Source organism: Protomyctophum bolini (genome assembly GCF_963924005.1).
Source record: "Protomyctophum bolini genome assembly, chromosome: 13".
NCBI lineage: Eukaryota > Metazoa > Chordata > Actinopteri > Myctophiformes > Myctophidae > Protomyctophum > Protomyctophum bolini.
In genome coordinates, this window is record NC_137874.1 from 9,485,685 (window position 1) to 9,508,271 (window position 22,587).

The 22,587-nt window shown below is 45.8% G+C and overlaps 1 protein-coding gene across 1 annotated transcript in view; it reads left to right on the plus strand.

Annotated features, from left to right (window-relative positions):
- Nucleotides 1-22,587, plus strand: part of jade2 (jade family PHD finger 2) — a 246,411-nt gene that overhangs the window by 142,764 nt on the left and 81,060 nt on the right. The window contains 7 exon segments of the mRNA XM_080780445.1: nucleotides 401-612; nucleotides 7,798-7,965; nucleotides 13,773-13,889; nucleotides 17,751-17,915; nucleotides 17,917-17,940; nucleotides 19,163-19,282; nucleotides 21,051-21,215. Of these exon segments, the coding sequence (XP_080636571.1) occupies nucleotides 401-612; nucleotides 7,798-7,965; nucleotides 13,773-13,889; nucleotides 17,751-17,915; nucleotides 17,917-17,940; nucleotides 19,163-19,282; nucleotides 21,051-21,215 (971 nt within the window).

Below are 22,587 nucleotides of genomic sequence, written 5' to 3' on the forward strand. Positions count from 1 at the left end.
TCCACCAGTGTTGTTTTCGTCGACTAAAACTAAGACGAAAAATGTTCGTCGACTACCTATTTTCCCTGACAAAAACAAATGGAAACTAAATGAAAACTGTAGATTTTGTCGACTAAAATCTAGACGAACACTAAGACATTTCAGGTGACTAGTAAAATGTGACTAAAACTAAATGAAGTCCAAAGACTATGACTAAACTAAAATAGAACATTTGCTGCCAAAATCAACACTGCACTCCACTCCATTCAGCTGTGTGTGTGTGTGTGTTTCATCTTCAATACAGAGGACCAGCAATAGCCTATCTAATGACCTCTCCTCTCCTCTCCTCTCCTCTCCTCTCCTCCCCTCCCCTCCCCTCCCCTCCGTCCTCCCCTCCCCCTCTTGTCTCGTCCCGACCCAGCCATGCCCGAGCTGGACGAGCTGACCATGGAGCGTGCGCTGGTGGAGCTGGAGAGCGTGTGTCAGGAGAAGATGCAGCAGGCCATCGAGACGCAGGAGGGCCTGGGCATCGAGTACGACGAGGACGTGGTGTGCGACGTGTGCCGCTCGCCCGAGGGCGAGGACGGCAACGAGATGGTCTTCTGCGACAAGTGCAACGTCTGCGTCCACCAGGTGAGGCCGGGGGAAGGAGGAGGGCGTTTATATGCTTACGTTTTGTGAGAGAAATTGATTGGAGAAGTGTTCACTGCTGCGCTGATGAGGTAGTTGAAGACAGGTGTGTGAATGGAAGTGGGCGTGCTGGAATGGGATATGGGAGTGGCCAGTGTGGAGTCACAGACTGAAGGGGAGAGAGAGAATGTGACAGAAATAAGCAACCAGGTCTATGACAACAACAAGGCCACAAGAAGTAACTAGGCTGTTTTCTATAAATAATCTTGGGGGTGAAAAAGTGAGCCTAGTGTGATGCATTGTGAGTTTACAGATCATCTATCATCTATCAACCCTGGCAAAAAATCTGATGGGCGTCCGCAGATAAATGCACGTTCATGTTGGCTTCCTTTTGACGTGAACATGTTTGGGAACCGCTGGTTTAAACAACAATGGAGAGTATGCACAGGCATGGTTTTCCCATCAGGACACGCCCCCCTTATCTAGACTTGAGTGGCAAAACATTGAGCAGCATGTTGGAGTGTTGGAGTTTGGAAGCGCTCGTTGGAAATCACTCAACCATCCTGTTTCTAAATGTCACATAATGCAGGAGGCAGCTAAATTGATGTGTTATTGAAAACAAGCACTTCCAAACTCTGACACTTAAGAAAATTAATCAAATTCAGGGCATTTCTTAACCGAAACTAGCTCATAACGTTACTATGGTGGATTTTTATGAAACAACAAAAAACTTTGCAGATCGGAAGGTTCCGACTCGACTGTGTTACCGTCAATATTGTCGAAGTATCCTTGGGCAAGACACTGAACATTGTGAATGTGTGTGTTGTAATGCACCTTATTTAGGGCTTTTTGGGTAAAAGCGCTATATATAAATGCACCACTTATCATTTATGAAGAACCTGGGAAAGTCAGTACTGCATCATTTCGAAACGCTAATTTCCGGGACCCTGGGAATTAAAAAAAAACCCAATAGAAAACATTTGATTGAATGGTTTTATTATCCGGAGAAACCTTTTTACGAAGTGCAAGATCAGAGTAAGTGCCATGAACTTTGTGTGCAGTGTTTGCAACACATCGTTTTTCATCTGCATGCACCAACCTCGAAAAGTTTGTTTCTTTTGGTCCAGGGAGTTAAACGTTAATCCATTCTGGGCGGGAACCCCTTTTTGGTGTTTTAATCATTATGTTCTACTTTAGCTATTTTTGAAAAATCGTTAAAATGTGGTGCAAATCATTGAATATATATTTCCTTTTTAACTAAAATATTTGCTTCTGGGGGGGTCCCTGGAACTACATATTTTGAGATGGGGGTCCGTCGCCCAATAGAGATCATTCTGGGGGTCCTTGACATGAAAAAGGTTGAACACCACTGACATAGAAACATGGGTTTTTCAGAAAAATGTTAGGATTTAGAAGCCGTTTTATTTTTTTAGTTCAGTCCAGAATGGGTTAAGTGGAAAACGAAGTCCTGGTGTTTGGAGAAGCTTTGTGGTTGGTAGGGGGGGCGGAGAGAGAGAGAGAGAGAGAGAGAGAGAGAGAGAGAGAGAGAGAGAGAGAGAGGAGGGGGGGTGAAGGGTGTAATGATGTGTATTATGTACAGTTTCTGTACAGTATGTGTCAGGGATTGAACCATGAATGTCACACAGTATAGAGACGTAGGTCAAGCCTGTATAATAAAGTAAATGACGTAAAACGCTGTAGGTTATTATTATTTTTATTATTTCCAAAATCCTTGGACGCTTGGTTGCTTCTGTTGATGCGGTGACAAAATGTAACACCTGTTTCTTTTAATTAAATGTAACAGTTCAAGGCCGTTGATTTTGACGCAGCACTGAGACTCTTATTTTATATTTTATACCTCACGTCATTACGGTCGATGTCGGACAGAAACCTCGTACATTATGTCCACGTTTATTATATACTTTTATTATATTCAGGTTTTTTTAATGCCTTCATCATACAAGAGTGTCACACGAACATAGTGAAAATAGCTTATCTACAAGCTCACCACACGTTTTCACAGTTTACTGTATATCTACATGTTACTTACTTATGCCTATCGCTCATTTTCATGAGCGTAGGCCGTTGACTGTACAGTCCGCCAGAGTCCTCTATCCTGTGCCTTCTTTTTGTCTTTCTGTATTCAACGTTTTTGTAGCATATGAGTGTGGGTTTTTTTTTACGGTTTGGGGTTGCTGGCCCCAAGCCCAACCTTCCCCACCAATGCTGCTGGGTTCAGGATTGGTTTTGGGGTCGGTTTGACCTCGCTCCTGTGAGACCAGACAGGTTTGGGGTCGGTTTGACCTCGCTCCTGTGAGACCAGACAGGTTTGGGGTCGGTTTGACCTCGCTCCTGTGAGACCAGATAGGTTTCGGGGTCGGTTTGACCTCGCTCCTGTGAGACCAGACAGGTTTCGGGGTCTAGTACTACAAGCTGTGGCTGCACGTCAATCCCAACCAAGCTACTGTGTAATGAAAGCCTGCTTCCTTGCAGGCAGTTCATACCGGCAGCAGCGCGAGACAGATATCTGCATGTGTTTATAATAAGAATAAAAAGTTATGGATTTGAGGACATAATGTTTTTGAGTGGTGCAACCACTCCAAGGAACAGCAATGTCCTTAACCTACCTATGTGACTATGTCCTAACGTATGTTTAGAGTACCAGTAGGGGCAAAAGTGGCGCTGTTGTGCCAGAAACAGAGAGAGAGAGATAGTGTTGCACTGTTGCCTGCAGTGCTAAATTACAGAGAGAGAGAGAGAGAGACAGAGACAGAGAAAGGCAGGGGGAGAGGGGAGTTGCACCACTCAGTTCACACGGGTGTGACTTTTTTTTTAACGTTATGTTAAAGTTTAACCCATTTAGGCCTGACCTCAAAAACTTCACTTGGAATTAACCTCTCACGTACCAGTGGCACGTGTCCCGGTGTTTGGGAACCTCTGGGTTAAACAAACTCCATGCAGCACATGGAACATATTGGACACTGTTCTAAAAGTGTGTGTGTGTGTGTGTGTGTGTGTGCAGCGGTGTCCTCGCTCGCTGTCCTGAGGTCTGACAGGGTTCCTGCGTGTGTCAATGAGATGCAGCCTTAATTAGTCCGACGGTCCCAGAGAGACTGCGTTCACAGGACAGGCCCACAGCACGGCCAAAGCTCTACTCTACTGCATACATTACAGTACATACAGCTGCCACTGGGACATTTGGTTCACCCTAGTCTAATCCGTTACCTCAAACGCGTCATTTTAAAGCTGCACCATGTAACTTTCCTCTTTGAACCTGCATGGTTTCTTCTTGCACGAGTGCTGAAATGTTCACTGTTGAGCTAATAGAGCCTGCCTGCTTGATTAGGGGGATAAATTGAGTCTTCATCATCGGGTCAAAATTGGTGCCAGATCCTGTGTGACACGGACTGAATGTCTCAATAGAAGAGACAGATCCTGTGTGACACGGTCTAAATGTCTCAATAGAAGAGACAGATCCCGTGTGACACGGACTGAATGTCTCAATTGAAGAGACAGATCCCGTGTGACACGGACTGAATGTCTCAATTGAAGAGACAGATCCCGTGTGACACGGACTGAATGTCTCAATTGAAGAGACAGATCCTGTGTGACACGGACTAAATGTCTCAATTGAAGAGACAGATCCTGTGTGACACGGACTGAATGTCTCAATTGAAGAGACAGATCCCGTGTGACACGGACTAAATGTCTCAATAGAAGAGACAGATCCTGTGTGTCACGGACTAAATGTCTCAATAGAAGAGACAGATCCTGTGTGTCACGGACTAAATGTCTCAATTGAAGAGACAGATCCTGTGTGTCACGGACTAAATGTCTCAATAGAAGAGACAGATCCTGTGTGTCACGGACTAAATGTCTCAATAGAAGAGACAGATCCTGTGTGTCACGGACTAAATGTCTCAATAGAAGAGACAGATCCCGTGTGACACGGACTAAATGTCTCAATAGAAGAGACAGATCCTGTGTGACACGGACTGAATGTCTCAATAGAAGAGACAGATCCTGTGTGACACGGACTAAATGTCTCAATTGAAGAGACAGATCCTGTGTGACACGGACTGAATGTCTCAATAGAAGAGACAGATCCTGTGTGTCACAGACTGAATGTCTCAATAGAAGAGCAGGAGACAAAATACAACCACCCCAAGTGTATACGTTATATTGTATTAACAGAATCTACGGTACAGAATGGATACAATTACATTTTATTCATTCAAAAAGTCACAGTGCAGCTTTAATATAATTATAATACTTGTAGAAAATTCCCCATACTGTAGCTTAATTTATTTACCTTATTTTGTACAGGACTATTTTGGACAACCTTTAGTCATTCTTTATGACCCAGTTTCCAACTTTAGTTCAGGCATCTGTTGGGGCACTCCCTAATGCAACAGGACCCCAGTTTTGTTTTGACTGCAGTTCTAAAATGCAGCTGCACAGACAAACCTGACCAACAGAATGCATTCTTGAGGAAGTAAGGCAATACTTGTAACAGTTCATTGTGAAAGATGTCATCTATATGTTGCTTAAAAAGTTCGTTTTTGGCATTCATTAATATGCTAAATTCTGTGTTAACAGGAGCTACATTGTGGCTATTAGCATCTTAAGCTATCCTTCTACTTTCAGTTAATGGCTCACAGTGAGCAAACGTGTTAACGTGCTTATTTCCATTAGTTCATGAGGCTTTGAGCTAATTAAGCTTTAATAGCAAAAGCACTATTTACCATAAGCATGTACTTTGTGCAGTGTTCACTTGATAACTTGACAGTCATTTCATGTACTTTGTATGTGGTTCATAGTGTGTGCTAAATTAACTAGACATGTTTCCTATTCATTTACACACCAATTTAGTAGAGAACCAGTTGAACTAATCTGTCATTCATTTCCTAATAGTCCCATGTATTTTCTGTTACTGTATTGCAGATACCATTCATTCATTCATTCACTGAGTCATTCATTTATTTCACCATCCATGTCTGTCAATCAACTAAACTCGACTTCATATAAAACCATAAATGCCAAAACTGTCTCTGACTGGAGCCCCGTGGTGGGCATAGCATCAACCCCCCTAAGTTTATACACGCCTCCATTAGGCTACTAATATTTTACAATACTAATAATGCATTCAATTTTTATAGCGCTTTTGTACGGTAGCCTATTCAAAGTCACTTTCCAAAACAAAAGGGAGACTAATAAGGGCCCACAATATATTAGCTTTTTGATGCTGGGCAATTAAGGCCTGGATAATGTGTCATTTCTTAGACACTTGCATGTTAGCCTGGAACTCACCTATGCTTTATATGGCATAGGCAGCTCCCGGCAGGATCCGCCGGGAGAATATATGCAGCTGCGCGACATGAGACTAATTACTTAGAGCGACAGAGAGAGAGAGGAGCGTGTGTGTACACGTGTGTGCGTGTGTATGTCAATTTTACAAAGGTGCAGACAATCAGAAATCAGCAGAGAGTGAGCAATGTTTGCGCTACTCTATGCCGAATTGAAGTGGACTCAGACCCAGACCTTTTTTTCTCCCTGGAAATAAAAACGTCTGGGTTTCCGAGGCTACTTGCATGTCTGTTCTTACAAACCCAGCCAAGGTACACCACTGGCATGATGCTAGTAATTACCTGCCATCTCCAATCACAATATTACGGAAATATTAGTCCGAATTGAATAGCTAACCTATGAGCATTTGAGACAAGTACAGTACGTAGACACGTCATCTGCAATCGGCATAGAGCACATCTCGGTATCGTCTGTGTTTGTGATCAGAGTAGGAACTCTTTGACTTCTCTCTTGACCCTCTATAAAAAAAATATGAAATAATGGCGAAAGCTGCAAAAAAAAAAAGTTTAAAACACCAAAAGGTCATGAATGGGTTAAAGCAAAACCAGCTTGTTTTGAGTATTAATCTGACACTGTACAGTAACCGAACCTCCTCCACCCTACCCACCATCTCACTTATTATTCTGACACTGTACAGTAAACTGTATAGCGCACATGCTCTATCCAACATGCCATATTTCATTTATTATTTATTGCGTTATTGAACCGGGCATGTTATCTGGAAAGATTACTTACTTACAATAACGTTCCTGACAAGCTGCATCGGTCTTGTGTGTGTGTGTGTGTGTGTGTGTGTGTGGGCGTGCGCGCGTGTGAGTGTGCGTGTGCGTGCGCGTCGATGTGAAGTGAACAGATAATATGACAGGCTGCTGTTGACTTAGCCGAAAAAGACTTATTATCTTTAGAGATTACCCTCTCCTACCATAACATCTCTCCTCTCTGCACCTGTCAGCGCTTGAAGTACTATTAACGTCCATGGTGACAGCTCCATATAAATGGTGTCCATTATTTTCTCTTCATTTTTCTTCTCTCTCTCTCTCTCTCTCTCTCTCTCTCTCTCTCACGCCATCTGTGTCATTCTCTGCTTGCTTGCTCCCTCACTTCATTAACTGTCGCTCTTTTTTTCTCTTCAATTTGTGTTTCTCTTCCGGTCTGCCTTGTCTCGTGTCCACCCCCCCAACCCCCCGCCTCTCTCTCTCTCTCTCTCTCATTTCCTCATACCTCTTTTAATTTACCGTCCATATTCTTCCTTTTTTCCTGCTCCTTCATTGTCAATTGACTTCCTCCAACTCTGTCGCCTGTCCTCTCTCTCTCTCTCTCTCTACCGGCTTTCACACACCCCCTGCTTCCCATTGGTTCTCTCTCCGTTTCCCTCTCTGTCCCTCCATCTCTCTCTGTCCCTCCATCTCTCGTTCTCTCTCTCTCAATTTAATTTTTTTTCAGGCTTTATTGGCATGATAAATATGTTCTACATTGCCAAAGCGTACATACACCAAAACAAAAGTCAACATTGCGCACACAGGGACAACAACTCTCTGCGCAAACACAGAGACAACAACAAACCTCCCAACAATAATGAACAACAAGCAATACAGTGAAACAATGAAAATAAATGTACAAACAGAAACATTAACAGCAACTTATAATCTCGTTCAGACAGATATATAACCTGTCTCTTCTGTCCACTGGGCTGTCCCTCAGTTGATGACAACTCCACACGTATTTTGCTGCCAAAACTGTGCAGTTGGACTGTTCTCCCAGAACATATTGAAATGTCTCTCTCTCTCTCTCTCTCTCTCTCTCTCTCTCTCTCTCCCTCAGGCCTGTTATGGCATCCTGAAGGTGCCCCAGGGCAACTGGCTGTGTCGGACCTGTGCCCTGGGCGTCCAGCCCAAGTGTCTGCTCTGCCCCAAGAGAGGAGGGGCCCTGAAGCCCACACGCAGCGGGACCAAGTGGGTCCACGTCAGCTGTGCCTTATGGATCCCAGAGGTGAGACCCTGCATGCAATGCAGCAGCACAGACCTGAGATCAGATTCTAAAAAAAAAAAGTCTTCTACATCCTGACGGTTTCCCGAAAAAGCTATGTTTCTATATGTCAGTCGTTCTTCGATTTTTCTCAAAAATAGCAGACCTACAAGCTCGTAGCGCGCCACTCGGTGGCGCGCTACGAGCTTTTAGATCTGCTATTTTTCAATAGCTAAAGCATAACGTAATGCTAACACCAAAAGGGGTTCCCGGCCCAAAATGGGTTAAAAGGATTCAAATTCTGTCTGTTACTTTGGATGCCTTTGTGTGACCGCTGTAGGATGATCAGTATAGGCGTCAAATTTACGGAAAAAAAAACACAAAATGTTAGAATAATTATGGAGATGAGAGGTTTCTTGCCCGACATGCAATGATATTGTGGTTTTTAATGGAAGGTCGTGCTCAAAATGGACCCTGGCTGGGGCTGTTAGCGGCCATGTCTCCATCCACGTATACTGTCATTGTGTTTTATCACAGCGGAGCACGGAATTGCCGGCATTTGTTTGTTTTTTATTTATAATGGCTGTCGACGGGACTCCGTGCTCCAAATCAGGAGTGATACAACGTAGACGATGTCATTTAGACGGCTGATATTCGTATATAGGCTGACTTATAAAAAATAAAATCTGTCATACAGTACAGTAGGTCAAGGTCAAAGGTGTCTCCGCATCATTGGACGGACCGGGAGGTCAAGGATCGGAGGAGGAGGAGGAGGAGTTTAAAACACAGTTGTAAAACACAGCTTATCCGATGCTGCAATCTCGCTGGACAAGACGAGAAAACACGCTTAATGATGATGAAACGACAAAATGTGCCACGGAAGCTACATCTGTTGGGGTTGAATAGAGGCTTTTTTTCCCCTTTTTCTTTATGCTGTCCTATACACGCGTCTCCACGCCATCCGCATTGAGCGCTAGTGCACGCCACGTGCATTCTGTGTGTACCGACAGCTTTGAAAAAGCTCACCGAACGAGTTATTATCCCATTTTGGGCCGGGCGGGAACCCCTTTTGGTGTTAAAGCATTGTGTTATGCTTTAGCTATTGAAAAATAGCAGATCTACAAGCTCACAGCGCTACGAGCTTGTATAGGTCTGCTATTTTTTGAAAAATCGAGAAGAACGACTTGACATAGAAACATGTGCTTTTTCAGAACACTGTCAGGACGTATAGAAGACATTTGTAGAATCTGATCTCAGGTCAGAATGGGTTATGTTGTTCCTTCCTCTTCTGAGGGAAATCGGGGGGGGGGGGGGGGGCGTGTACTCCACAGACAGTCAGTCAGTCAAGTGTGACGTGTACTTCGTCGCATGCTGAAAATAGCCGATCACAACGCATCGCGTTGTGAGCTTGCAGATCGGCTATTTCCGCCCGCCCCCCCGGAGGCTCGAATGCATGCAGGCCTCGGTTGGTCGGTCGGTCGTCCCCCCCCCCCCCCCCCCCCCCTGCGCGCGCTCCGACGACAGAGCGTTGCCTGATGGAGTGGCTTTTGGCATCGCCGAAACCTTTTAGCTGTAATTGCCTTCTGTCACCCTTGATTGGGCTAATTGTTTTCCTGGCTCCTTTTGCTTTTGTTTCTCTTCTATCGGATGAGAGGGAGCAATTAATTTGCGCTTGGGCGCGCGACTCGGAACGCTTCGCTGTCTGTTTGTGGGCGTTTGTGGGGGTATGTACGTACGTGTGTGTGTGTGTGTGTGTGTGTGTGTGTGTGTGTGTGTACTTAACACACTTGTCGGCACATTTATGCTCTGTGCATTTCTCTGTCTGCGTGTTTGTTTCTATGTGTAGGTTGGTTGGTTGTTTGTGCGTGCGTGCGTGCGTGCGTGCGTGTGTGCGTGTGTGCATGACTGTGTATATACATGCTGTGTGCATGCATGCGTTAAAGAGGTGTTGATAAGCGGCACAGAGAATGAGGATTTCACAGCCGCCTGGGCGTGAAGGGAGAGAGACTGAGGGATGAAGGGAGAGAGAGAGAGAGAGAGAGAGAGAGAGATGGAAGAATCCAGTTCACAGAATAGACCTCAACACACACACACACGCGCACACACACACACACACACACACACACACACACACACACACACACACACACACACACACACGAAGCCATGCAGACACGCTCTCGTGTGTGCAGGTACACACATGCACCATTAACCCTGCATCACAAGGGTGTTTCTGGTGCGATCCTCACGCAGCACAGATTGACTAGTGTTTCTGGATGAACACACCAAGGAGATTCAGAGTTCTGACTTAGTTTAGAAGAGTAGAGAGAGAGAGAGTGTGTGCTGTGCGTGTGCGTGCAGCCGTGCACGTGCCCGTGCACACGGCACACGCTGAACTGAACTGATACATACCTCCTGCTATGTAGTATGTGGTATTATGCATGTACATTTGACCAAGAAACAAAATGGTGTTCCTATAATATGGATCCATAAAAGATCATGAAAAGAAAACATAAGAAGTTGAAATTTGGAGATAACTAAACAGCAGCGATATGGTAGCCCGCCGTTTATCCACGAGGGGCACATTTTTAAATGGCTCGCACGCAGACACGCACGCGCGCACACTTCAAGTCTCTCTCTTTAAACAGCTTTTCATTTGATGCCATGACCCCCACCCCCGTTGCCACCGGGGTCGTTAAGATTTAATTCGATTTCTCTTCTTATTTTTCAACCAACTGCTTGGAAATAATATGAACTAATTGAAGCCGGAAAGAGGGGAAGGAAGAAGGCATGCACGCACGCACGCACGCACGCACGTTGTGAGCTTATCGCTCAGTTATTTTCGGCAAAGAGATTTGACGTGGAACAAAATGTGGACCTGGCAGGGTTTTAAGTGGTTCAAAATGCTACAACCTCTGCCAATGTTGATTGCTTAACCCATTCTGACCTGAGATCAGATTCATACGAGGTTTCCACTGGACACACACTGGTCTGATTAACCCATTCTGACCTGAGATCAGATTCTAAAAATGTCAGTCGTTCTTCGATTTTCAAAAATAGCAGACCTACAAGCTCGTAGCGCGCCACTCAGTGGCGCGCTATGAGCTTGTAGATCTGCTATTTTTCAATAGCTAAAGGATAACATGATGCTAACACCAGAATGGGTTCCCGTTCAGAATGGGTTAATTGTGAAAAAGCACTGGATCCGTGATCAAACCACAGCGATTAACCACAGCACCAACAATGGACGGTGACAAATACACATACTGTATCTAATCTATACTGTAGTATCGACACAACAGGAGCATCCCCAAACTGCGACTTCACAGACGCTGTTCACCCGAAAACGATGCCATATACGTGCCAAACTGCCAATGCACATGCCTTTCCACATGTGTGGTTTATTATTATTATTATTATTATTAAATTGTTTTTATTGGTTTTTCAATTTTTTTTAAATTTATAAATCCTTCGAAAAAAAACAAGCTCTGTTTAATAAATGCAACTTGTCAAGTATTTGTCTCCTCCAAAATAAAAACTGGAGAGCGCGAGAAAACTACTGGAAAAGGATTTCCTCATGCGGGGAGAAGCTTAAAAAAACACATCAACCAAAAGCAGAAAATGTTTGTAGAAGTGCATCTTTAAGACCCAAAGAGAGCCTGAACTATAAAACCCCATCCCCATCAGCCAGTTGTTAGCGCGGTGACAGGCAGAGGAACCACTTTTTTTTTCCTCCTCCGTCTATAAAGGCCATGCTTTCACAGTTTGAAATAGAGTACCGGAGAGAGAGAGAGAGAGAGCGGAGCGGAGCGGAAAAAGGAAAAGGAAAAGGAATGGCACTTTGGGATGACGACGAGTGCTCTCCACTCGACCCTGTCCTGCACGGCTGCTTGGCAGTCTTCAATGACTTGTCGACTCTCATTCAGCGCCACGTCGTCAGGGCCGCTGTGGCATTTCAAATCGACTGTTCTCACCGCGCCGTTCGGGCAGAGCCACAAAACGCTCTGCGACGGTTGTCGCCTCCCCCCTCGAAAAGCTACCGGCCCCCAAGATTTGCGATTATTATTTTTTTAAGTGCAGACAGGGTTCAATTTGCTATTTCTCTGCTTATGATACTCCCTGTATCACATTCTCTCTCCCCCTCAGTCTGTGACTCCACCATGGCCACTCCCACATTCATTTCCACCACACTGCAGTCCCATGTACACACCTGTCTTCAACTCCCTCGTCAGCCCACCTGTGAACACTTTGCCAATCAACCTGCTCCTATAAAACTGGACTCTTCAGTTCATAGTTTGTTGTCATGGTCGCTTGTCCCCGGATTCCTGTTTTGACTACTTTGTCATTTTGCAATTGCCTGATTCCTGCCTACTACTTCAGTGTAAGATCTGCCTTATTCTTTATTAGATACTTAACTTCTATTCGTGTTTGTTGTTACTCTGCACTTGGGTTCGACTCCGTCTACATCCATGACACCCTGTGTAATTGATTTGTATCGCCGGCGGGGTGATGTATTTTATCCCCTGCTTCTGGTCAGACTGAAATTAATTAATGCGTTTCCTTTTTGCGTTAAAACCCATTCTGACCTGAGATCAGATTCTAAAAATGTCTTCTACATCCTGACAGTTTTCTGAAAAAAGCTATGTTTCTATGTCAGCCGTTCTTCGATTTAAAAAAAATAGCAGACCTACAAGCTCGTAGAAAAAAATGTTGGGGTCATTTCATCGTCTACTCAGGCTTTCGTGAACACCCCAGCAGGTTTTTAAGTTGCTCGACTCCATATTTAGATATTGGTTATTCATTTCATCAGACGTGCCCCCTTTCCTCCTATATACAAACCCATTTTCATATTCTACATTTTAACCATGATAGATTCATCAAAAACATCCGTCCTTGGTTCTGGTTCTGGTTGTTGTGACTCATACTGTCAAACAAATGAAACAATACAAATAAAAACATAAACAGTGCACATAGCAGACACCAAAGGTACAGTAAAATGCACGTTATCCATTAAAGTGTGTGTGTGCATATACTGTAGGCACGAGACCAATACAATATTTGTGCCTGTTTTTTTGTGGCAAGCGAAAGGCCAGATGGAATTTGTTTGGAATTTCTTACACCTCGGATTTTCCGAACTATAGCCGAACACCTCCACTAGCCGAACATCCGTATGCGACTGTTCAGACACTCAACTGTGCTCGCGGTTGATATCGTTTATTTGTTTCCGGCAAAATCTGCCCGGCAACTGTATACCACCACGCATAGTTTTGAAGTAAACGTCGGCTGAACCAAGAGATAATCGTTCTCTGAGCGACTATACAAACACAACCAGATGTCAATGAATTAATGCGGAGAGAGATAGTAATACACACACTATGTCCTCTCGCCGTCTTGTCGCCGAGACAATTTATTCCAAAGCACGTCTGGGTGCAGACGAGTCCTGAGTGGGCGGGGTCTCGGGGTCCAGAACTCAGAGCTTAGGCAGAGAGTATAAAACAGCAAATTGTCCTCTAGACTCTAGAGTCTATAAGGACTTTTGTTTGGTTTAGCCCATGCTGGCTGGGAACCCCTTTTGGTGTTAGCGTTATGCTATGCTTTAGCTATTGAAAAATAGCAGATCTACAAGCTCATAGCGCGCCACCGAGTGGCGCGCTACGAGCTTGTAGGTCTGCTATTTTTGAAAAATCGAAGAACGACTGACTTTTTTTAAAAATCTGATCTCGGGTCAGAATGGGTTAGGCAAGTGGCGTGGTTCGCAGTGTGCTTCAGGCGGCTTTGCTCGCTCGTTGTGTAACGTGTGTGTGTGTGTGTGTGTCCTGCTCATCCGACAGGTGAGTATAGGCTGCCCGGAGAAGATGGAGCCCATTACCAAGGTGTCCCACATCCCTGCCAACAGATGGGCCTTGTCCTGCAGCATGTGTCGAGAGCACGCAGGCACCTGCATACAGGTAGGCAGGCACGCACACACGCACACACACACACACACACGCACACGCACACGCACACACGCACACACACACACAGCCCTGCTGTAACAGTACAGTAATGGCGGTTGTGAGCCTCCCGCTGCGTGCCAGTAGGTGTGTTTGAACTCTCTCAACCTCCTCACCACGGCTCCTCCAAACCCCAGACTTTAGCTTCACCGTATTACTGTGTGTCTCTGTCTCTGTGTGTGTGTGTGTGTGTGTGTGTGTGTGTGTGTGTGCGCGTGCGCCGTGCGCCGTGCGTGTGCGTGCGATACAGAGAGAGAGGATGGGGTAGAGAGATGGATGAGAAAGATGGGAGGGAGAGGGAGAAGTTGTGCAGGGAGAGAGAGAGAGAGAGAGAGAGAGAGATTCATTAGGCTGATGAGTGTGCATTTTGTGTGTGTTTGTGCAGCAGCCAAGCCATACATCATTACAGTATTGATATACGGCAGATTAGCGGTAAGTACAGGTAAAGTCCTTGACTCCACAGGGAAGCAGTCTATATCTACTGTTTGTATAGCTGGAGGCTTGCTGCGGCGCTCAGCTCTGGAAGACAGTCACCGACACACCCTTTTATACAACCTGCGCTCCACAAACCGCCTCTTGAAGAGAATTGCCGGTGCCGTTTTTGGATCACTTTCTAGGGCTTTGGCAAAGATTGCACAAAAACGGTTGGCGAAATGTACAGTACTACTTCCAACCTCACAGAGCTATATTTTGGGAATGTCATTATGCCTTAGGTGAGAATTGTCTAAAAAGAATATGCATAGATTATGTTATTAATGAGAAACTATGTTGTGTCGTGACAGCCAGTATATTCAGCTATAGAGGAAGAACAACTCCACACCCAGTCAGAACAACTCCACACCCAGTCAGAACAACTCCACACCCAGTCAGAACAACTCTACACCCAGTCAGAACAACTCCACACCCAGTCAGAACAACTCCACACCCAGTCAGAACAACTCCACACCCAGTCAGAACAACTCCACACCCAGTCAGAACAACTCCACACCCAGTCAGAACAACTCCACACCCAGTCAGAACAACTCCACACCCAGTCAGAACAACTCCACACCCAGTCAGAACAACTCCACACCCAGTCAGAACAACTCCACACCCAGTCAGAACAACTCCACACCCAGTCAGAACAACTCCACACCCAGTCAGAACAGCTCCACGCCCAGTCAGAACAACTCCACACCCAGTCAGAACAACTCCACACCCAGTCAGAACAACTCCACACCCAGTCAGAACAACTCCACACCCAGTCAGAACAACTCCACACCCAGTCAGAACAACTCCACACCCAGTCAGAACAGCTCCACGCCCAGTCAGAACAACTCCACACCCAGTCAGAACAACTCCACACCCAGTCAGAACAACTCCACACCCAGTCAGAACAACTCTACACCCAGTCAGAACAACTCCACACCCAGTCAGAACAACTCCACACCCAGTCAGAACAACTCCACACCCAGTCAGAACAACTCCACACCCAGTCAGAACAACTCCACACCCAGTCAGAACAACTCCACACCCAGTCAGAACAACTCTACACCCAGTCAGAACAACTCCACAGTCCACACCCAGTCAGAACAACTCTACACCCAGTCAGAACAACTCCACAGTCCACACCCAGTCAGAACAACTCCACACCCAGTCAGAACAACTCCACACCCAGTCAGAACAACTCCACACCCAGTCAGAACAACTCTACACCCAGTCAGAACAACTCCACAGTCCACACCCAGTCAGAACAACTCTACACCCAGTCAGAACAACTCCACAGTCCACACCCAGTCAGAACAACTCTACACCCAGTCAGAACAACTCCACAGTCCACACCCAGTCAGAACAACTCCACACCCAGTCAGAACAACTCCACACCCAGTCAGAACAACTCTACACCCAGTCAGAACAACTCCACACCCCGTCAGAACAACTCCACACCCCGTCAGAACAACTCCACACCCAGTCAGAACAACTCCACACCCAGTCAGAACAACTCTACACCCAGTCAGAACAACTCCACAGTCCACACCCAGTCAGAACAACTCCACACCCAGTCAGAACAACTCCACACCCAGTCAGAACAACTCTACACCCAGTCAGAACAACTCCACACCCAGTCAGAACAACTCCACACCCCGTCAGAACAACTCCACACCCAGTCAGAACAACTCCACACCCAGTCAGAACAACTCCACACCCAGTCAGAACAACTCCACACCCAGTCAGAACAACTCCACACCCAGTCAGAACAACTCCACACCCAGTCAGAACAACTCCACACCCAGTCAGAACAACTCTACACCCAGTCATCACCAGCACGCACAGCAAGTTTGAGGTAATTCGGCTGGACGGGGCCTGGGTTATGCCCTGCATGGATAGTCATATCATATGTCCTGGATAGTCAGTCAGACAGGCAGGCAGGCATAGACCGCGCACACACACACACACACACTGGCCAGATTTCCACATCAGCTTTGATAACGGGCCGCCACACGCTCGCACATAAAACAATACACACACACACACACAAACAAACGGAGAGGAAGGCATGTTTGTTGTTGTTGTTGGCTTTTGCACCACAACCTCCGTCCCACTCCTCTTGACTGAATCAAAGCTCTGAGACGAGTAGTACACTGTCAGGGTATAGTTGAAGACTGTGTGCGCGTGCGTGTGTGTGTGCGTGCGTGCGTGCGTGTTGAAAGCAAAGCTTGCGCTAACAAGCGAGAAAACTGTTTGGCACTTCAGTTTCCACATCTTAAAACCTTCCAAAACAGAATTCATACTAACACTGTAAAGCAGTCTCTCATGTCCTCGGTCCTTCTCACTCTTATCTCATCTCTCCCGATAATTCCCTCTCTCCCAACACCCCCCGCCCCCCCCCCCCACCGTCGCTTCCCAATCTCCCCCTTCATCTTCATGTCTTTCACCTCCCTTCCATCTGCTGCTACTTTATTTATGTTTTTATCTCGCCTCATGGCGGCACGTACTGTAGGCCCGGGGCGATGACTTTTCAAATCAATCAACTTTTTTGTCGATTTACGATGAATCAATAATTATGGGAAAACATCTACGAGCTTGCACAGTATATAGATGTGTTGTTGTACACCACCATTGTACAGTGGTTAATCAGATGATCGTCGACGTTGAATATCTACATGTACTAGAATGTTTTCGTGTCGATTCGTTGATGTGCCGTATGAGAGAATACAATTGTAAGTATAATCTGCATATGATGCTAATGTTCTAAACATCATACAGCACATACAGTAGTACGTACCACGCTTGTGTTTCTCTTGTCATCAAAGTTTCTTAATGATTTTACAATAAAGCATACAAAAAACAAAACACAACTATAGCAGTCAAAAACTACAAAAAAACACCCCTCCACCCCTCGTTGACAACAGTGATCATATCATCTGTGATGTATTACAATTAGGCATAGGCATGTAACGGATACGCTCAACTCACGATACGACACGTATCACGATATGAGGTTCACGATACGATTTCCCCCCCTCTCCAGGGCAGGCCTCTATACTGTCTCATTTCTCTCCAAAATCATGTGAATATGATGGAATAATGATTACAGCTGAAATTTCCTATCTTTTTTTTTATTTTTTATAAGTCGATACATATCGTCGGGGATATAATATCGATATATATCGCGCGATATATACGATATATCGTTACATGCCTAATTAAAATTACAAATTTGACAACGCAACCCATCCTATGATATACAAATAAAAGCAGTCCCATATTATTTCATGGAACTTTCCCTTCAACGCTTTGTGTTTCTGACCGTCCCCCCCCCCGTCCCCCTCTCAGTGCTGCATGCCCGCCTGCGTCGTGGCCTTCCACGTGACGTGCGCCTTCGACCACGGCCTGGACATGAAGACCATCCTGGCGGAGAACGACGAGGTGCGCTTCAAGTCCTTCTGCCTGGAGCACAGCTCCATCAACACCACCTCCACCACCACCACCTCCTCCTCGACAACAACAACCAGCACCACCAGCAGTAGCAGCAACAGCAGCGCCACCAACGGAGTTCACAGCAGCAGCAGCAACGCTGCCACCAACGGGCTTCACAGCGCCACCAAACCCGACTGGACCGCCGTTGCTGCCTCCGCCGCGGCCGCCGCAGGTACGCCGGGCGCCAGTCCCGACGAGCTCAGAGTGGCGGAGGAGCAGCAGCAGCACCATCATCATCAGCTGAATGGCGGTCAGTGGTGTGAATGTGTGACTATAGAGAGCGTCGCAGTCCCTCCACCCTTTCAGAACAACGAGTGGCCCCAGGAAATGAATCGCTAATGCATTTGTACCCATATAGGCATTTCGTGCTTTATTTATTTAAAGAGATTTAAAGCGTTGTACGAAGCCAACTCTTGGCGTGACAAATCATGACAACACACACAATATTACGGGCTAAAAACAAAGAATTCGAAAGTAGGAAAAAAAAACGGCAATTATTATTTTTTTTACGTTTTATACATTTGAAACCTGTGAAATGGGACATCACTGTACGTGTAATGGCTACTTTTAATTTAGGTACTTTTAAGTATTATTTTGATGGCAATACTTTTGTACTTTTACTCAAGTAAATTTTGAATTCTGGACTTAATTTAATTAACAGAGTGTTCCGTATATGCAATACTGATACTTCAACTAAAAGTCACACCCGTGTGAATTGAGTGGTGCAATTCCCCCCCCCCCCCCCCCACCTCTCTCTCTCTCTCTCTCTCTCTCTCTCATTAGCAGGCAATAGAGCATGCACTATCCCTCTCTGTTTCTGGCGCCCCCTACTGGTACTAATAAGTCACATACTCGTGCTCATGACCAATGATACATGGGTACGCACGGACATTGCTGGTTGTAGGAGTGGTTGCACCACTCAAAAACTGAGCCCTTTTACCACCACTGTTGCAGGAGGAGGAGGAGGAGGAGGAGGAGGAGGAGGATTGGGGTGCGGTGAGCCGGAGCCCAGGGTGGTGGCGGCGGTGGTGCCGTGTCCGGCGCTGGAGAGGGCCGAGCGAGACCAGAGGGTGAGCCAGGCCGAGCGAGACCAGAAGGTGAGCCAGGCCGAGCGAGACCAGAAGGTGAGCCAGGCCGAGCGAGACCAGAAGGTGAGCCAGGCCGAGCGAGACCAGAGGGTGAGCCAGGCCGAGCGAGACCAGAGGGTGAGCCAGGCCGAGCGAGACCAGAGGGTGAGCCAGGCCGAGCGAGACCAGAGGGTGAGCCAGGCCGAGCGAGACCAGAAGGTGAGCCAGCGCAAGCAGAAGCTCCAGGAGTTGGACGACGAATTCTACCGGCTGGTGGACCCCAGGGAGGTGGCCGAGGGACTGGCGCTGCCCAGCTGCCAGGTATAACGATAATCCCCACACCTTCAATCACTTTATATCATTCCCAGCTGCCAGGTATATACCGCAATAACATCACCGCGTTTGATGTGTCGACCCATTGAAGACACTGAGACCAGATTGTACAAAATGTCTTCTGAACCATAACGGAAATAACTATATGTTTCTATGTCAGCGGTTCCTCGACCTTTTTCCACGTCAGAGTTTTCAGTATTTGGCTGCCGACGACCCCCATGACGACCCCCATCTGAAAATATGTTGTTCCGGGGACTGAGTTAACCCATTCTGTACGCGGGAACCCCTTCTGGTGTTAGCATTATGCTATGCTTTAGCTATTGAAAAATAGCAGATCTACAAGCTCATAGCGGTGCACTACGAGCTTGTAGGTCTGCTAAAAAAAATGTTCTCTCTGAAAGAATATACTGTATATTCAAAGATTTGCGCCACACGGCAGGGAAACACCAAGACGCCTGGCTTGCACCCTATACAGAAAAGGGCTCCAATGATCCAAGTTGCTCCAGACAGTGCCTTCTTTTTTCAGCAAGATGCCAAGATGGATAGTTTTGTGGATATGGTACATTGTGACATATTGTACAGTGGCAAGGCAACGTGATGCAACATTGACAAATATCACTATAGACACAAGACGGCGTGGGCTTGATCTCTTCTTGTCTGACACACAGGATGTTCCGTCCAAACCCTCCCCCATGTTGGGTTTTCATTTGACTGACGCGCCGACTCGGGACAGACATACACGACAAACATTTTTTTGAAGTCTGAATGAAGATTCTAGGATTCATGTGAAATGACGGCGCAGCTAGAGCGTGCCAACAGTTTGAGAGAATAACAATACATTGTAGTGGTAAATAACAGAACGGGTCTCTCCCAAGAAATGGGAGACACAGATATCTTCTCTGGCTTTCTGGGATAGCGGGACTATATGCATCTTTTCCAGTGCCCAGTGATGTAAATAGGTTTTCAATCTAATGAGTCCCGGGATGCAGGGATTGTCTTTTAGAGATGAGTCCCATGCAGGGACATTTTATGAGTCCCACTTCAGCGACGTTGTATAGGAGTCATATTTTGCCATTTTTTTACAAAATGTAACTCCCATTTCATTTTATATGGTTATTGTGAGAGCCTCGGATCTCTCAAGGAATTGATCCCGTAGCTGGACCTGACTGACGCGCCATTCTAATGCCGTGCTGTTTATTCCTGTGTGTCAGCCCCAATAACGTCACACAGGCAGCTCACCATTGGCTTTTAACGTATTTATTTCACCATATAAAGAGTTGTGTACAGCATCAGATCTGCGTGATATTAAAAATAAACCATAATTAGACAGATTACAGACAATCGATATACTTCAGACTGAAACAGACAAACATTTCGCTCCAACCATTTCAAAGTGCTGACGTACCTGCGGTCAAAGCCGTTTGCCCTTCCGGGTCAATCCTTCCCTCACCGTGCCTGTGAACTTGACGCTTATGTAATAACAGCGCCACCCCAAGGTTACATAAATGTGGTCATTTTGGCCCTTACAGTTCTAATGTGGTTATATTCATGTAGTAAAACAGAAGAATAAATGAATATTATAACTAAAGCCAAGAAAAATAAACTAGAATAAAAAAAAACAGTACAGTAGTGCATCCCGTGGATGCAGAGGTCGTTGTTTTATTGCGTCCCTTAAACTATAAACTGCGTTTTGGGATGCAAAATGCAACCCTATTTTAATCTCTGCATCATGCCTGAACCTTTCCCCACTTCCAAGGTGGATTTCCTGTACCAGTTCTGGAAGCTGAGACGGAAGGCCAACTTCAACCGTCCCCTGGTGTCCCTGAAGAGGGACGAGGTGGACAACCTGGCCCAGCAGGAGCAAGACGTCCTCTACCGACGTCTCAAGCTCTTCACTCACCTCCGACAGGACCTGGAGAGGGTGAGTGACCACGTCTGTCTGTCTGTCTGTCTGTCTGTCTGTCCGTCCGTCCGTCCGTCCACCGGCATCTGTTCAGTTCAAACGTTCCCTGCTCACCCGAGTGGTTCATCAGTGGTTCATGTTATTATGTGTGTGTGCAGATTGGGAGTTATACAATACGTTACAGTCTTTGGTATGACCCGGCCGGGGATCGAACCCCCGACCTCCCAGTTTCAGGGCGGACACTCTGACCACAAGACCACTGTCTGGTTATACATACATACATACATAGTCATACATACATACATACATACATACTGTACAGTACTTACATTGGGATCAGCATGTTGAGCTCTGAGAAAAGGATAGAGGGAGGGAATACAAGATGCATTTAAAATGTCAATAAAATATTCCGTGAACGATATAGTCATGTCAATACAAATTCAAACGGTAAAGACATGCGCGGAAACGAAATTCTACATGTGCAACAAAAAAAGCGTGTGAAATGATACTATTGATATTGACAAGTTGTCTAGACGTCACATTTGTGTACGTGTAGTAAAAATGTGTAGTAAAAATGTTTGACTTTGATCACTTCCTAATGATCCCGCTTGAAAATGTGCCTTTGCTTTGTTTATTTATTTTTGCTAGCCGAGTAACCTTCATATTTTCTGTGGTGGTGGTTTGTGTGTGTGTGTGTGTGTGCGTGTGTGTATGTGTATGTGCGTGTGTGTGCGTGTGCGTGCACACGTGTCTGAGCATGTGGCTGCACACGCATGCACCGCCGTGTCAGTGTGTTGCGCACAGATGGAATTTTGCTACCGTTTTTCCTGGCGGCTAACATATTCATATTCATATTTCCTGGGGTTAATTAAAAAAAGAAAATCTCGCTATCATTGCAGGAAGTTGATTTCTGCTTTTTTGTGAATAAAATTAATGATAATTAGTTCATTATGCCTGGAGCGTACAGGCAAAATTGAATTGGCTCAACGCCTCTCGATTATGCTGATTGACTGACTGCCCAGTGTTCAACTTTAAAACTGTAATTCATACGAGTTGTTGTGCCTTGCCGACTCTGAGGCGCAGAAGCGTGATTTATCTCTGTTGATAAATATTCTGAACAGAGACTTGGCTCCCTTGTCTAACATGTTGGGGAACTCGGCTGTTTCGAATAAACCACTCTCTGGTTTTTTTAACCCATTCTGACCGGGCACCCATTTTGGTGTTGGCATCATGTTATGCTTTAGCTATTGAAAAATAGCAGATCTACAAGCTCATAGCGCGCCACCGAGTGGCGCGCTACGAGCTTGTAGGTCTGCTATTTTTGAAAAATCGAAGAGCGACTGACATTTTTAGAATCTGATCTCAGGTCAGAATGGGTCCATCAGACCAG